The 17,192-nt window shown below is 36.5% G+C and overlaps 1 protein-coding gene across 2 annotated transcripts in view; it reads right to left on the reverse strand.

Annotated features, from left to right (window-relative positions):
• UBE2K (ubiquitin conjugating enzyme E2 K) overlaps positions 1-17,192 on the reverse strand; it is a 44,214-nt gene that overhangs the window by 25,451 nt on the left and 1,571 nt on the right. The window contains exons 2-3 of one of the 2 annotated variants that reach the window (XM_039699084.1): positions 15,800-15,859; positions 1,410-1,503 (exon numbers count right to left, since the gene is read on the reverse strand). Coding sequence is in view for 1 of the 2 variants with exons in the window: in XM_039699083.1 (XP_039555017.1) it covers positions 1,410-1,503 (94 nt within the window). In the remaining variant the exon portion in view is untranslated. The remainder of the gene's footprint in view (positions 1-1,409; positions 1,504-15,799; positions 15,860-17,192) is intronic. The other variant, XM_039699083.1, reaches the window with a different exon arrangement.

A 17,192-nucleotide genomic window follows, 5' to 3' on the forward strand; every position in this document is an offset into this window, starting at 1 on the left:
TGCAGGGCACCCCTACCATTACAGCTGCTTCCACTTTTCTACTTTCTTTCTTCCAGACTAATTTCCCTTCTTGTCAGCTTCTGACATCCACCCCTGCCCAATATTCTTCCATGCCAACCACTGTCAGGCTATTTCCTCATTCTTTTCCTGTCCTGGGTCCCAAAGCTAGAGGGGAGACTCTCCCTGCTCTCAAGACCAATGTTACTGCACCAGCTTCTAGTCCAGAAAAGCAAAGCACAAGGAGCCTCCTCCATTAGGGAAGATGTGACAACCAGATTTTCATTAGCAGTCACTAATGCTTTTGAGTGCATACACTTCCAATAGCTACAAAACAATTTTCAGGTATTTTTCCCATCTGATGAGAGTTCATTTTTTTCAAAATAATGACAAATGGCATGTGTCCAGTCTCAAGGGAATACTACAGTCTCAGTGTCAGCTCAAAGGCATAGAGCAACTAGAGCACCTTAAGAACATGCAAAATTGTTTCATATTCCACAAAAGAACAATTTATTTGCCTGAGACACTCCTTGATCATTTTTTATTGAAAGTACAAATTCAAATCAAACTAGATACCTGGCATGGGAAAGTCAAATAAAACTATGTTTTAAAGCTATCCAAAAATTTTTAAAGAAAATTAGAAATCCTTACTCATCATTAAAGAAATTTAAATAGAAGGTATGTCTGCCAGTTCCATGTAAGTTATACACAAAGTTTACAAGTACCAACACTACTGAGTCATTTTGTGTCTCTGAAGCAGCATGTTACATCAGCCTCTGTTAAAGCTTCTTTATGGAAGTTACCTTGCTTTTACCAGACTGTAAGAGATGCATAATTACTGATACCAGCTTTAATAAACTAGAAAGTCAGTAAGGTATAATTTTTTAAGAGAGCTAAAGATATGAAGTTCTACTACAGAGCCCCCCATGTCAGTATAAATTAAGTATTGGGATACAAAGATGCCCAAATTTAATCCCAAATTTAACTTGCAACAGCATCTCTGCTTGACATAAGAGAAATGTAACATTTATGAATGATCACCACTCTAGATCACAGAAATACATGTACAGTCTGAAGCTCAGGTTCTTAATGCTTCATGGTTAAGGAGCTCAAACTGTCAAGACAGTAAATAAACAACCAGGAGTCAGAATTATACCAATTAAACCACACAGTTTATATTTGTAAATTAACTTTGATATGGGATAGTCTATCCTACTTCCAAACAGAGATCTCTCTTCAGGCAACACAGAGGCTGAACTGAAATAGTTTTTTAAGCTGTATTTTAAAAAAAATCAGACTATTTTAAAACAAGTACCTCTACATTTTATGCTGTAATTATTTTTACAAACAAAGCATCTCAAGACACATGACTTGAAATGTACAGTGATTGCATACACAAAAACTTTACTTGCCTTCATATGGTGTGTCCGGAGGTCCTGCTATTTCTCCTCTTAATTCTGTAAAATTCTCATCTACAAGATCTACTTTAATTTGATTTTTGCTCGTCTTAAAAATAAACAGAGAAACAAAGAATCATAAGTAAGCATTTCACATACAAATTTCCCCCAAAATATGCTGTTTTAAATTTTTACAACAGTACTTTAAACATTTAAAAATATAGTAACCTAAAGTTAATAGCTATCTTCCAGTTGAGATTTTACTTCATTAAAAAAAAAACTACTTGTGAAGCATTACAAACTTCAGTACTATTTATACTATCACTAGAATATGCAAAGCAATCCAGCAACATATCTAAAATTTTACTTCTAAGTTGACTATATTTTAAAATGACCGTGATCTTTCAAATCAGATATTAATTCTACATATATAAACCATAAAATTAAATTGACTAAATTACACATCAGTTCTTTTCATATTTAGACCACTTTATTTAAAAACAGACACATTTGTCACTTGCAATGGAACACAAAAATATTTCCCCAAATGGAGTAGTATTTTTAACATTACAATGCTCTAAACAGAATATTGCAGCCTTAAGATCATGTATATCTTTAATATTTAGGCATAAGATACTATTTACTTTATGCACTTTAATTTCATTGTCACCTCCTCAACATTTTCACACCCCATATGAACTTCTCTACAAAATAAAAACACTGTACTTTGATACTGGAGAAAACATATGTTTTCCAGAAACAGATTCTCAGAAGTGTTCAGCCAGAACTACTCATTCCATTGAACTTGCTTTCCAGGTCCAGAGAGCAGTATTAGTGAGAGCCATAAATCTCCCAGCCAGTAACTTTTATTGGGGGGTGCAAAGCAAAATCTCCTTTTAGAAAGATGTACCATCAAGTTTTCAGAGGTAAGGAATTACAGGTTTTTCCATTCTGCTACTTATGTGTACTGTGCTCACTTGCAATACAGATTTCCTGATTCCTGTGTTGTTTTTTGCAAGAACTGTTAGCATCTTCTCAGTGCTTTTAAAATTGTTCCAACTAGTCCTAACACAGCTGTGCTTCTTTTCACCCTCAGAGTAAACGTGGTTGCTGGCAGCTCTGAGAGAAGGATTAAGTCATATAAAGCTGATGGGTGCCATGAGTTGGTTCTTGAATCTATCAGTGATATGAACTATTAATCACACAGAATTCACTGGACAACAGTTGGGAAATTACTTCTGTTTCCTTCCTGCAAGTGTGCTATTGAACCAGTCCCACCAAAAACAAAGAGTGCTCTTCTGACCAGAGATGTTCATAGATTTAAAGAAAAATCAAAGATTATGTAAAAGTTTCACCATGTAAAAAATCCTAATTCAGTAAATGAATCCAATAGTGATCTGGGAGCTTTTAACATCTGTAGTTACATACATTTGTATTTAGAACTTGAAATCCCTTCAATCCACAGAAATGAGGCAGCACCTTCAGCTCTCCACAACAGCTAAACACTGTAAAAAATTCCCTCTCTGAATCAGAACTTGATCTTATGTGATGTATCTCCTTGCAAGCTTTCCAACATCGCTTTTAAATTTTTGGCTCTCACACTTCCAACTGGCAGCCTGCTCCAACACCTCACAATTTTTAAAAGCTTTCTGAAGTACAATTAGAAGTTACCATTTATTTATGCCCACTTGTGACAGCATTGTTTCCCAGCTTCAACAAGTTTTTCATGTACCTAGTATTTATTCTCCTTGTAAAATATATGGCATTTACACTGATTTTCCAGCCTTAATTTTGCTTTAAACAAGCTGAAATTCTAATCTCACCATACTGATTTTTTAAAAAAGGTTCTCTACTATGCCAAATGATCACCTAACCAGCCCTGCTTAAACAAATTTAGACGATGTCTCAGAGTGTGTGCTACCAGTACTCTGTTGCACTCACTGAAGATACATCACAACCAGCATAACCTAGGAAAGATGAAATCTGTCTTTTTCATGGCAGCATGACACAAGACTCAGATCAAGTGACAAGAGTCCCAGCAAGGATTCCTGCAGAAGTTTTTGTCCTCTCTAGAGACTGCACAGTGCTGTCAGAGGTACTGCCCCTGTGCATGGACTCTTCATTCCCAAAGCAGCAGACTGGTGTAAATAACCAACACAGGTGAGTCACTGTAACCATCTGTGCAGGTACTGCTGTCACTCAAACCTCAGCTGAGCTTCTCCTGCTCTCCCTCTGCCAGCATCACCAAGCAAGCTCCACCTCGACAGCAGGAGTTCTTGTCCTTTGCAGTTAACTTTTCATTTAGAGGACTGTACTAATAGCAAACAGGATGAATTTCAGTGATACAATCCATGGTTAATCCATGCTGCAGCTTGCTTGATTTTCTAGTTAGCATTCTACTTTTCTTCAGTGACCTCTTGCACACTCCTCTAGCAGCCTGGATATTCTCCTTCATAGGCAGTTTCAATTAGTACCACACTAGCTGTTTTTCACAACAAACCCTTTCCAACTCCATAAATTTGTTTAAAAGCAATCAAACACACAGTCATCACTAAGATCAGTTTCTTTCAAGAGTCAGTGATCCTGGCTCCCCACTTTGAGATGACTGCTTCTATTACTACAGTCGTAGCTGTCTCTATGCCCTTATTTGCTGTGCACAGCACCTTAAGGAAAAACAGCAGGCAATACTGCACTGTTTTATTGCAGGGATTAATTTAATTTTGTATTTATGCTCAAATTCTACCATGTCCTCCATATACCAAATTAATTTTTTTCTTCAAATAGCCAAAGATCCTTTTTTTCATGTTATTCTGACACTTTTCAAGGTTCAGCTCAGATTCACCTTGACAAGTATTGCTTTATCCTTCATCCCTGGAGAAACAGCACCAAAGTGATTACTAATCAAATTAAATCTGTTTTCCTACAACATTCCTATTTAATGAGGATCATGTAGGATAAAATTACTTCATTTTAGCAGTTCTATCAGAATAAATCCCTCGCCTCCACCTCTACCAATATTAGTGGTCTTCAAAAATTCTCTAACACCAATAACCTTAGCGCAGAATTTATGAATCAACTTGTGATCTCCCACCCCAAGTTGATTTTCCAGAAGCAGTTCTATAAAGACCTCAATTCACTTCCACACCAAGTCTATAACAGCATCACCTCCTGTTGATCCAGTAACAATTTAGTTAGACTAAATCAGTGGGCTAGCAATTCCTGAAATATGAGCCACGCCATTATTCGCAGCATGTATTTCCATAATTTCAGAGCTGAATTCTGTAACAATGCAATCCAGAAATCCATCAGTAAAATCCTTCCCCAGAAATTTGTAAGTCCAACAACAGCAGAACTTTCCATTATCACACCTGAAAATTACTTTGCTCAAGAATGATCAAAAAACCCAAACAACAAGCAGAACACAAGACAAAGAGAAAGGAAAATTGATGCAACAATTTTCCCTTGCATCATGCAAGGAAATGCATGATGCCATTCCCTCTCTTTTTCTTGATAGTCTAGATGGATTATGCATAGCCATTTTTCTTTTTAAATCACACTAGGGTCTAGTCAAAAGATTTGTCTTCTTTTAGACCAACTCAACTGCTAAGATTCTTTCTGCAATGTTATAGTCCTGCTTAACCAATTTTATTCTGCCTTGTGGAAACTAAACCCAAGCATAAGAGATTAAACTAAAAGTATGATTCAGGCAAGCTGGGGAAGATTCATATCATGCTCTTTTATTCACTACTAAAAGCTTTATCTCTAAAAAGAAACCCAAATGAATCAATCCTTCATGAAGTGTCATTCTGTGACCATCTTCCAAAGATAGAACACTCAATCACACTTATCACAGTAACCATTGATTGATAATATTTGATTTGTCTTCACCTGCTTCCTCTTAAAAAAAAATCCCAGAATTATACTAATTTTATGTTTTAGTAACTTCCTTGCAAAGAACACACAATCCACTCCACCAGAAAATTTGAAGAGTAAGTTCTGCCACTGTGAAGGCATAAACACACATCTTCCCTTCTACTAAAATCATTTCAGAGAGCATCTCTGGACTCTATAATATTACTCTCAGCAGATAAAAAGCTCTTCTGTTCTCCTTACTCACCATAGTCTACAGGCCTTAATAAGGAGGGCCTGCCCAATCTGAGGGCCTGTCTGCTTTCTGTAGGAAATCCAACCTTTTTCCTGAGCTTTCAATACCATTTCCTTCTCTCTTCTTCAACCTGCCTTTAGAAACCTCCTTCATTTCTTCATGGCCTATTATCCTCTTCACTAGTCCAGTAACTCTACTCTTAAAAATCCAGTGTTTTCCTTGACATAAAATAAACAGACAAAACCATTATATATCAACACAAAAGAGTATATTAAAATAATAAAAACTGCATTGTTCTAAATTTTATTTCTAAAAAACAAAATACTGTTTACTATATTTACTAAAAGCAGAACAAAATTATATATTCTAAGTTTGATCCTGAGCAAGTCTACTTCATAAAGACTGAAGCAGAGCAAATTGCTTTTTTAGTAACAGGAATTATAATTACATCAGAACTTTTTATGCCTTCTAAAAAAGCCTTCAAATTCTTCAATTATTTTGATAAGGAGACTACCAGAGAGTCAATCTCAAGCAATCAGCATAAAAATGCCTATTACCAGGGCTGGTGATGTATGGACAGATACTGGTAGGTTGAACTAAAAATGAGAGAATAAGATGTTTCTAATTAATTTTTCTTTAATTACATGGCCAGCAGACTTGACATGTGTTGAACTCTCTTGAGCAGAAGCAAAAAACCGCAAACAAACCCAAACTCCAAATAAATCCCTCACATTTCCATGTCAGCCATGGCTACCAAACATCATCAACTTAACACTGGATGATGGCAACATACAAAAAAAGTTTTGAGTGAAGTTTTCCTGGAACCAACCAGCTCTACTTACTCCCCCCAGGACAATATCTTCACATTAGATCTTCAATCCCTGTATAATAAATTACTCTACAGAAACATAAATGCATCCATTAGCAAACATACTATGTTTTTAACTATTGGGTCAAAACTAGAAAATAAAATAATGTGCATTAGCAGTATTAATAACTTCAGCATGTTATTTTAAAAATAATGAAATAGTATCAAACTGCTATTTGCAAGTTCTAGGTCTGTCTGTCTCTCCTTACATATTCAGACACCATGTGCAAAGTCCTATCAAGTATCTTTGGGTATAAGGGCCAAGGTGGTAAACAGGATTTATAAAAACAGAAAACAACACACACAAAATCATCTAAAACAGAATTAGATCTGGAATTTAAAACCTAATGGCTACTTCTAAATTACACTGTATGTGGGGAAAAAAACCCTCCAACAACAAAAAGAACAAACAAAACCAAAGCAAACAAAATCATAAACCCCTGCTATTCCATACAGGAATTAATTACTTACAGTTGATGATTTTACTGGTCTTATAAAATTATTTTCTTCAGTCTCAAGGGGAACATATTCTCTATTGGATCAAGTACTATTATTTTTGTTAATGTACTTTGTTTTACAGAAGATAACTCAGAAAACTCTAGAAACAAAACTAAACCAGAAAGAACTAACCTGAAAAGACACATACATGGGACAAATGATGCATATAAACATTGCACTAAAATCAGCTATGTATTAAAACCTGTAATCATTCAGGGCTTTAAGACTAGCCTCTTACACATTAAGAGTTTTAAGGAAGTGACAAAAATCTTAAAAGACTGTACATGCAACATTTTCAGCAAAGGTTAAGGAATAAACTTGAAAACTTTCTCTGGAATTTTCTCAACCAAGGACAAAGTTTGTGAAGGAGGTTTTGTATATGCAAAATGTTTTCAATTACTAACTGTTTCCCCAATCACAAAAATAAAATAAAATTACTTCTTTATCTTTCTGACAGGATTTTAAAATTAATGATTCATCTATGAAGTAAACTGGCATTTTTGAACCTACCAAAAATACAATAAAAATTTAGTTACCTCTTTATTACAATCATGACTTACAAACGTGAAGTAGGTACTTTTGAATACCCAAATATTTTATACTGACATTACAAAGTTCAATATTTAATAAGCCAAATTAAGTGAGAAATCCTTCACTCTAGTCTGAAGCCATGCTAGCAAAATTAAATTGTTATACTGTAAAGTTACTAGTGCTTTATAAACTCTTTTTACCCTCCCACCCATTTTATATTCCAACACAAGTCTTATTCTACATCAAAATCTCTCATGAATCTCTCACCAGACTTACAGAAAAAGATCACCTGACTATCCCAGCAAATCTATACCACAATTTTTGCACAAGGCCATAAGTACTCTGAGTCAACTTGTTTTGAGCAAAAGACTCACATATTTCAGCAGTTATTTTGCTCCATAAAATTTAAATAAATTAAAAAACAAAACCAAGTTCATCATTCTTATCTTATTTACCAACTCTTTGCAAATCTGTGGATAAATATTCAAATGAATTTTGTTTTGCAATATTTATATTGTTATTTTCTTATGCTCTTTTGCTAAGGTACTGAACTAGGTTCTGAACTTAGTCCAAATGGTTCAGGTCACCCTCCTTCACTGACATACCAGGAAGGAAGATTCCTAATAAAGGCTTGTGTCTTCAGCTGCTGTCTAAGAAGTCAATACCAGACTCTCATCTCCCTTCTTTTCAAACTAACTCTCTCCTTTCTTAACCCTCTTGCTACCCCAGAGTAGGCCAGAGTAAGTACACTGCATCCACTCAGTTCCCTCTTTCACAAGAAATGGGAAAACATCAAAAAGGGAGAAGGTGTGACTCAACTAGGAAACAAAGTGCAGTACATTGTCATGCAGCAAAACGGCAAATTCAACTTACCAGAAAAAAAAAAGTTTTATGATCCCACTGCCACCCCCTCAAAGGGCTACCAAGGCAAGAGGGAACAGTTCAATACTTCTAAAATAGTCCTTCAGACTAACTCCAGCTTAAAAGCCAAAATCAAGTGCAAAGCCTGAGCCTGTTATTATTAAGAGAAGCAGAAATGCCACATAATTACCACAGTGCTGTGAAGCACACACGCTGCCCTACCAGCTGAGATCAGCAGATCACATCTGCACTCTGGAGCAAGCGCCTGCTGACCTTCAAAGCACAGAGCCACGCCAGAGCGAAACAATCCGGCGTCTGCGGCAGGGCAAATTGAAGAAACACTTCTGTCTAAAGCACATTAAAGAGCAGCTTTCTAGATAAGAAGTGGTCAATACCAAGAAATGCATTTCCTTAAAATGCTCCCCATGTTCTTTAAACCTATCAATAACTGCAGTCATGAAAGTTCTACCAAATTTCACATTCTACATCATTCCCCCATACTAACACGTATTTTCTAGGTTTACATCTGTTCTAGTAAAACTAGGTGACATTGGTTTTGCATACTATTTGTTTAATTTACTGATCAAAATACTATATTACTAATAAATAACTTGTATTTTAATGTATCTAAGGAGCTACAAGCATGAATACTGTGTGAATTCTGTATTAACAGTGATTAGACAGCCTAGAATTTTCGTATTTATCACAATACAAAAGAACAATACTGAGGGATATCCTTTTCCTGTCAGAACACAAACATCTAAAATATTAAAACCATCTTCATTTTTCAAGAGTTAGACCTGGAGCACCACAAAGTTTTAGTAGAATTTTTTTAATTTAAGGTGGGTAAATACCCATTCCTGCTAGTGTTCAGCTATTAAAAACCTCACTCTACCAAAAGACTTAAGAGACTGTACTTCCACAGCACCTCAAACCAGTCTAACAGTGGCCAAGGTCCTACTTCCCTTCTGATCGCAGAATTAATGTCAAGGAGGGGGTAAGATTTTGTGTAAGCATTCACACAACTGCACACCAAACACGTGAAATAAGCACATATTAGGAAGACAGTTCTTTCATTTTAACCCAACCCCTGAACTGATTCACCACTGAACACTGCAAGTAAGAGAAGGAGCACATAAGCAGGAAGAAGAGATGAGTCTGGAAGAGGAATGTGACACTGCCTTAGGACTAGTTAAAGGAATTCTGAAACTTCAGCTCTAGTGTCTGTCTAAACTATTTCTGACTAAACCATCACATCAGTCAGGGAGACCAGAGGTGTAACTGACATGGCTCTTCTGGAATAAGCCCTAAATGCAGTTACACAGTCACTGCTTGTCTCACTAAGGGATAGTGTGGTTAAACTGGTAAACTGTGCCATGAAAGGTGTGTACATAACTGCACATGTACTCTCCTGTACTCCTCTAAGGGCCCCTGCACTGTCGAGCTATGCAAGATACTTACAGTACCTTAGAGCATAAATTGTGTGCAAGAGTTACCCAAATGTGATCCAAGCCTACTAAGATACTTGACATCAGTGTGGGCACAGTGCAAAGGACCCCTGCTCCCTCCAGAAAAGTAAGGGGGCAAAGAAAAGATGCATTTTTCCTATCTTTTTATGCATGGTTCTGTTTTTGATGTAGCACTGAAATACCCTGCAGATAAAGCAAGCTTTATGCTTTATTTTGAACCATTCTTTGAATTAGTCATTTTATGAACACACAAAACCATTTGATGCAGACTCTGCAGTAAATTCCGTGTATCTACCCTACTTAGGTTAGCGATTCTACATAGAAAGAAATCACAGGATTCAGTTAAATTGATTCAATGCTAATTCACTCACAGTCTCAGAGCTTAAAAGACTTGCGAAAATAGCTCAAGAACAGTTTTTCTGTACTAGCTTCCCACATGGACACCCTCATTCCAAAGTGGAAGGGCTTACCTAAACACCATGAAGGCTCTAAGAGCCTCCGAAGAAAATACAACACAGCTACCATGATTTCCATTCATGTATGCTACCTTCTTCCATCAGAGCCTCCTGTACTTTAACACATCCTAACACAGCAAAAACTCACATACTTCCTCACAGTTCCTTGTCAGCTAAAAATAAAAAGTGAAGTATTTTCAGCTTGAGCTAAAGTAAAAGTATAAGCAAAATAAACTGTTTCTTCCTCCCTTCCTGAAACACTCTACAGATGTATTTAGAATCTGAAGGCATGTTACCTTAAACCTGGTTTTTTTAAAGTAACTAGACTTACAGTCTTTAATTAGTCTTTCCCAATCTGAACTGTTGATCATACTGGCTAATAATGAATAAAAATTATGAAATAATGAACATCAACTAGTTTCCTATGTGTTTTGTGACACGGTAGACAGGACAGCCCTTACTAGCAATCCGATGGAAGAATGACACTCAGCTCTCTCAAGACATTGGCATAGCCAAACTGGAGTTATACTGCAGGCCTGATTTTACAGTGTCCAATAAAGCATAACATTGAATGAAGCTTCTTCTGTAGCCACTGACATTCACAGTATCTCCCTCCTGTGCAGATACTTTGAAGGATCGACAGGAGCAATCCATTACTTTATCAGAATTCTGTTGCAATATACTAGATGAACAAACACAGATCTGGTACTCAAAAAAAGTTATTTTTGCTACTCACAGAGATACTTTATTTATGATGCAGATACTATTTTGTTATATACTCAAGGCAAGCATATTCAAGTGCTCCCAACTAAAATATTAGAAATATTAACACTGATATAATCTCAAAGGAAAATTTCAGATAAGTCAAGACTGCAGAAGTGGACTATGTCCAACTCAGAATATTCAGTGATTCTGTGAAACATCCCTAGAGTGCCATATACAATATCACTTGTCAAAATTCCTACTCTCTGCCATAAAATAACGGAATCGATTCCTTTTCTATATCTAAATTGCAGCAATTTTACTTAGCTTGTCAAAGACAAAAAGATAGCCTGTATCTTAATGATAATGCTTTAGGTTAAAGTTTTTCTCAATTTAATACCAGCAGCAATTATTAGTATAAAAATGATGAAGTATAATAATGACAACAGTCCTTATTAGGAGTATGGAATCTAGGAATCTAAAAACTATTTAACAGGTAAATAATTTAAGAACCATTCTAAGTACTTGCACTAGCTTAATGCAAAATAAAGACCACTGGACTGTTAACCAGCACTTTCTTGCAGTTTATACTTACACAAACTTACTATGATAAAATTTAACTTTATTTAAATCTCATACTACATAAAGTGAACTAACCTTAGGACTCGTACACTTCCTTTCTATTAAAAGAACTCCTGGAAACAAGCACAGAAGAATGAATGCAAGACTGGAATTGGTAAAGGATTGGTTAATTTTTAGCACTGCTTTAGGTCCAGAGGGCTTCTATCAGAGGGTACCATCATCAGCTGCAATCTATCTCCTCATCCTAAACTGACTAATCCACTCCTGTAACCAGGGACTGCCCTCCTTCCTCAGGTTTTTACGGCATTACCAAAAACAAGCAAATGAGTCTGACTCCAATGCAGACTTAAGTTTTTCTGTTTTCCACTTACTCCCAAAATTGTTAGGATTCTGCCCACTGATGTGTAGACCACTCACTAGAAATCTGGGCCCAATTGGATACACAATAACATTTAAAAAGTCACCAAGTGACACAGGAAAAAGCAATAGATCTAGCCCTGCACAAATATCCCCACTACCAGTACTTAGCAAACTCATAAATCTGGTCAAATGATCACTCACATTGTATATTTTAAATCACAGACTTAAGCAGTATTCCTAATACTAGTACTGATTAGTATCTACATAATACTGATCCTAAAGGTGCACTGGTATTATATTAACAGAACTTGAGAAACAGCTATATGGTTCAGGTAAAGGGGCGTTAACTATAAATAAACCTAATAATTCTGAAATATCCCAGATGTGAGAATTATATGCAGTTTTCTCACCACTTATGGACAAACTTGTTTGTTGGCAAAGACATACAGAACCATTCTCCACTATTTCCCAGTACAAACTAGAAGATATAACCAACATACCCCAGATAGGATTAAGAAAACAAAAGATGCACAGTAATGGCATTTCACCTTTTTACACAGTTATAGGAAACAGGTCTAAACCCTGTCTTGCCTATAACTGTAGGCATGGCTAAAAACACAGCAGACAAAATTATTTTTGGCAATGTACTAAAGATCTCACAAACAACATTTCAGAGAAATTAAGCTTAAAGAAGTAACACAAATCTTGTATTTGTTCTACTTTGAGGGTTCCAAACCAGAACTCGCTCAACATAAAAACTCTGACAGCATTACATCTACCAGAAAAACCCAGCCTCCAATTTGTCATATAATAGTGAAAACTTTTAAACTAAAAAAATGGTCTACTTTAAAATTCTTCTATATGTTTACAGGGAAAGGTTTTACCAGATGTGGCAACAGAGTTGGAACCCTTTTATGTTTTCTTTGACAAACAGAAGCAGTAATTAAAAAACAAATTTATATTAGAGATTCTGTAATCATGCAGATAGAGACAGCTGGGTGGCTGCTAGTCCCTACCTCCTGCTCAAAGCAGGTCCAATATGAGCAGGTTGTTCAAGAATTTGTTGAGTTTTGAACAACTCCAAGCACAGAGATTCTGCAAGCTTGCTGATCATGCTGCTGAAATGTTTGACTACTACCATTTAATTTTTTTCCCCACTGTCTGGTCAGAATTTCCCATGTTCCAGCTTGAGTCTGCCACCTCTTATCACATTCCCATGCACTTCTGAGACAGGTCTGCCTCTTCTCAGGAGTCTTTCACTAGGTATTTATAGATAACAGGAAGATGTCCCTCTCAATAGCTCTCTCAACAACATCAACTCTTTCACCATCTTCTCACACATCTTGTGCTCCAGTCCCTTAACCACCTTGACAATTTTCTGCTCAGTTCATTTGTGTATGTATCTGAACACAGAACACCACACATGTTCTCTCAAGCACAGCACAGAGGTGAAGAACCCCATCTCACAACCCACTGACTATATTCTTGCTAATGCAATCCAGTATGTGGTTGGGCTTCTTTGCCACCATCACGTTCAACTTGCTTTTCACTAGGTCATGAAGTTCTTTTCCTGCTAGACTGCTTCGTTTCCAGTCTCCCGACTGTACAAATGGATGCATGGAGTTATTTCCTCCCAGGTGTAGGGCTTGGCACCTACCTTAGCTGAGCTTCAAAAGGTTCCTGCCAGGACATTCACTTCTCCAGCCTACTAAGATTCCTTTTTGCATAGCAGCCCCAAGCTCCACACACACTTTTTAAATCATATGCAGGCCTTCTGAGAGACTGGTACCAATAATGACACTTTAAATGTTCTTATGTTTACACCTTTTTTTACCTTCATGTGTTTTAATCAACTAAGCACACTCAAACTTTTTTCACACAGTTGTCCTGGTTTTGGCTGGGACAGAGTTAATTTTTTTCCTAGTAGCTGATACAGGGCTGGGTTTTGGATTCAGTCTGAGAATAATGTTGATAACACACTGATGTTGCTGGGTACAGCTTAGTCTAAGTCAAGGACTTTATAGTTTCCCATGCTCTGCCAGCGAGCACAGGAAGAGGAAGGCAGGAGGGTGCATGGCCAGGACAGCTGACCCAAACTGGCCAAAGGGATGTTCCATCCCAAAGAATGTCACACTCAGTACAGAACTGGGGGGATTGGCTGGGAGCTGCTGGTTGCTGCTGGGATGAGCTGGGAACAGATGAACAGGTGGTGAGCAATTGCACTGGGCATCCCTTGTCTTCCTCCAGTTTTATTCTTCTCTTTTTGTAATCTCCCTTTCCATTATTTTTACTATATTTTACTTTATTCAAATTACTGAACTGCTCTTCACTCACGGGTTTTATCTTTTTTCTAATTCTTCCTGGCCCATTGTGGGCAGTGGGGTATCTGATTGAGCAGCTGCACAGCACTTGCTGCCCCCTGGGATTAAACACGACAACAATCCCACTGCACTCACTGAACCTCTACTGACTTCAGTGTGACTATTCTTACAATTCAAAGGTTAAGCACATGCATCACCACAAAATGGATACTGTTTAAAACATATATGTTGCTGACTCAGGAACCATAACAGAAGAAATTTCATTCTTATAAATACCTGTATTGCTCCTACATGATAAATAGGAAGAAAAACAAGAATCCTACTTACATTAAAATACTATTACAACCAGAAGTTTCCACATTAGTGGATTCAGTATCTAGCACCCAAGACTGCCTAAATATAAACAAACTAAAGCAATGAATTTTTATGAGCCTGAAGATTAAGTATCTATGGCTTTTCCAAACAGCAAAAATATTTTCAGAGATGTTACTTAGTATCTTGCTATATACTGACATAAATCACAAGACCACTAAAGGCAATGATAAAAGCCAACATGAGAGCTGCTCACTAGGTCTTTACAAGTCCAAGAAAGGTATGGCAGACTACAGCTATTTTTCCCTTCCCTTTCACCTGCAAATCACTGAAACACCTAGCAGACTTCGAAACAAACTCATTTCCTTCTTGGAAATCAAGTACTTGAAGTTTTTGTTGTTAACCCACTATCTTTGCTTGAATGCTGTTTTGGGTTCAAGCAAGTTGCAAATTTACACTGCTACTTCAGACATCAGTTCATGAAGATACTCAATGCAATACTCCATAATTGCAGCTGCATTTAATTTACTCTCAGCTCTACCTGGATTTACCTGCCAGAAATGTCTCTTCACATTTGTAAGAGAAGAATGCTTTGTGGTAGATATACCAGCAATTCCCTTCTTGCTAGAAGGAAGCTATGTTTCTCAATGTGTCACCTTCAATATCAGATTAGAGTTTTCACTGCAAAAGGTATCAATTAGTAGAAAACACCTTATATTTCCACATGATAAAAGAAAGTGGATGGCCAATCAAACATTGAATCCTTCACTACTAGCATAGTATAATTTCTTCAAAGTAAACACTGATGCTTTATTAAATTACAAAAAACAAGTCACACATAATGTTTAACATACCTGATCAATTACAACATGTCTCAGCATCAGTCTTTAAGTGACCACAAGATCCTTCCATATGTCTCTATTCATTATTAAATGCCAGGCAAGTTCTCCCTCCCATAAGATAGCTACTTATAAACAGAGAGCAGGTCAGGATTTGGCTACCCAATGCAGCATTCTAGTAACTTAATCTAAAAATAACATCAGCTAACCTTCACTAAAACTTTCTCCTACTTAGTAAAAGTGGGATACTGTTCTCCTTCCACCTCTTCATTGGTTTCTCATCATGCTGCAGCTTCATACTTTTGCTCAAGATACATTTTGTAGCTTCAGAATTTCAGCCCATAAAAACAACAAGAAAACAGATTAATGAAATGACAGAACAAAGAGAGAGATAAAGTAGTACATCTGATCCCCTTGCCTACACATATTTAATCAGTAAAGTTACTACCTAGGCTAACTTAACAACTTTATATTTGTTACAGATGCACAATACCTGACCTACCTTAGAACTGTAAATCTTTCTCCACACACAAGTTTAAAAATCATTCTTTAGAGAGCACTCCTGACAAAGAAACTTTAGTTAGTTTTATCTATTTAATTCAAATATTTAAGAGATGCAAAGCTATGGGTATCTCTCAAATAAACAATATCCTACTTCTTAAGGTTACAACAAAACCGCAAATAATAAAGCAAGCAGAGCAGAAGCACTTTTCCTCAAGTGTGAAAAGACTTTAAATACTTTTACAAAACACTCAAGAAGTCCCAGACTCAACTTAGAAATATGGAAGATCCTTCATCTCTTATCTGTAAACCAGAGAGCAAGGTAGTATTTCACATTTTAGTTATTTCCCAGAACTTTCATTCAAGGAAAAAGGAAGTGCTAAGTAATATGAAAAGCATATTTAGTCCTGAGTAGCAAGGATTCATAGATCCTTATCCACAGCAAGGATAAACACACTTTACAGTTCGTTTAGCACTTCCAACACATTCTTCAAATGCAGAAGGAATTAACTGTCATCCAGCTGCTCCCTTTTAAAAAAATTTCTGGTCCCACCACTCTATTTCAGCATAAAGGTGAATTGTGGAAGAAGACAGAACAAACTTCTATGCAGTTTTTCCCCCTGTGTGCCTATCCCCTTCCCAGGCATTTGTGCTCCTACTACATCTACAAGGAAAAGGGGAGGGGGGAGCTGCTCTTCAAGTAGTTCAAAGCATTAAATCAGGAATCATTTAAGAACAGATAATGTGAGACATTCTGCTTTCAGAGAGGGACTTGCAAACTTCTAATCAACAAATTCTACATTGCCATTCATTAAAAAGATTTATTTATTTTTGAAGAAACCATGTTCAATAATAATTTTAGTGAATAGTAAGCAAACTCCTTTTATTTTGTTTTGTTTTGTGATTTGCAGTATTTATTTGGGCCTTCATTCATCATCCCACTCCAGATGTTTTCACACCCAATGATAATGACACCATCGTTTGACTGCCCTGGAATGTACAAACATTCACAAAAAAACTTTGCTTGCAACTTTGATAACCATTGAGTAATGCTGAAATTTTGCATTCAAGACATGGGAGTTAGTATAGTCTGTAAACAGCAATTTTATACATACTAATATATCATGACACTTATGTAGCTTGCTGTACTATGATTTTGAAATTCCATTAATTGAACTTCATAAGAATTATGACCTTTTTTCTGGATAGCTTTAGGCAGCTCAAAGGCTATCTTATAATAATAACCACTTCCAAAATTCTGTGTCCTGCAGACTAAACAAACAGAAAGAGTCAAAAATGTGCACACTGGATCCAACCTTTACAGTAAGAAAATTTACCATTCACCTCCCCCAAAAGCTATACAAGTTAAGGTTTGTTGGTTTTTTTTTTATCGC

The sequence above is a fragment of the Passer montanus genome, unplaced genomic scaffold (genome assembly GCF_014805655.1).
Source record: "Passer montanus isolate IOZ18808 unplaced genomic scaffold, ASM1480565v1 scaffold13, whole genome shotgun sequence".
NCBI lineage: Eukaryota > Metazoa > Chordata > Aves > Passeriformes > Passeridae > Passer > Passer montanus.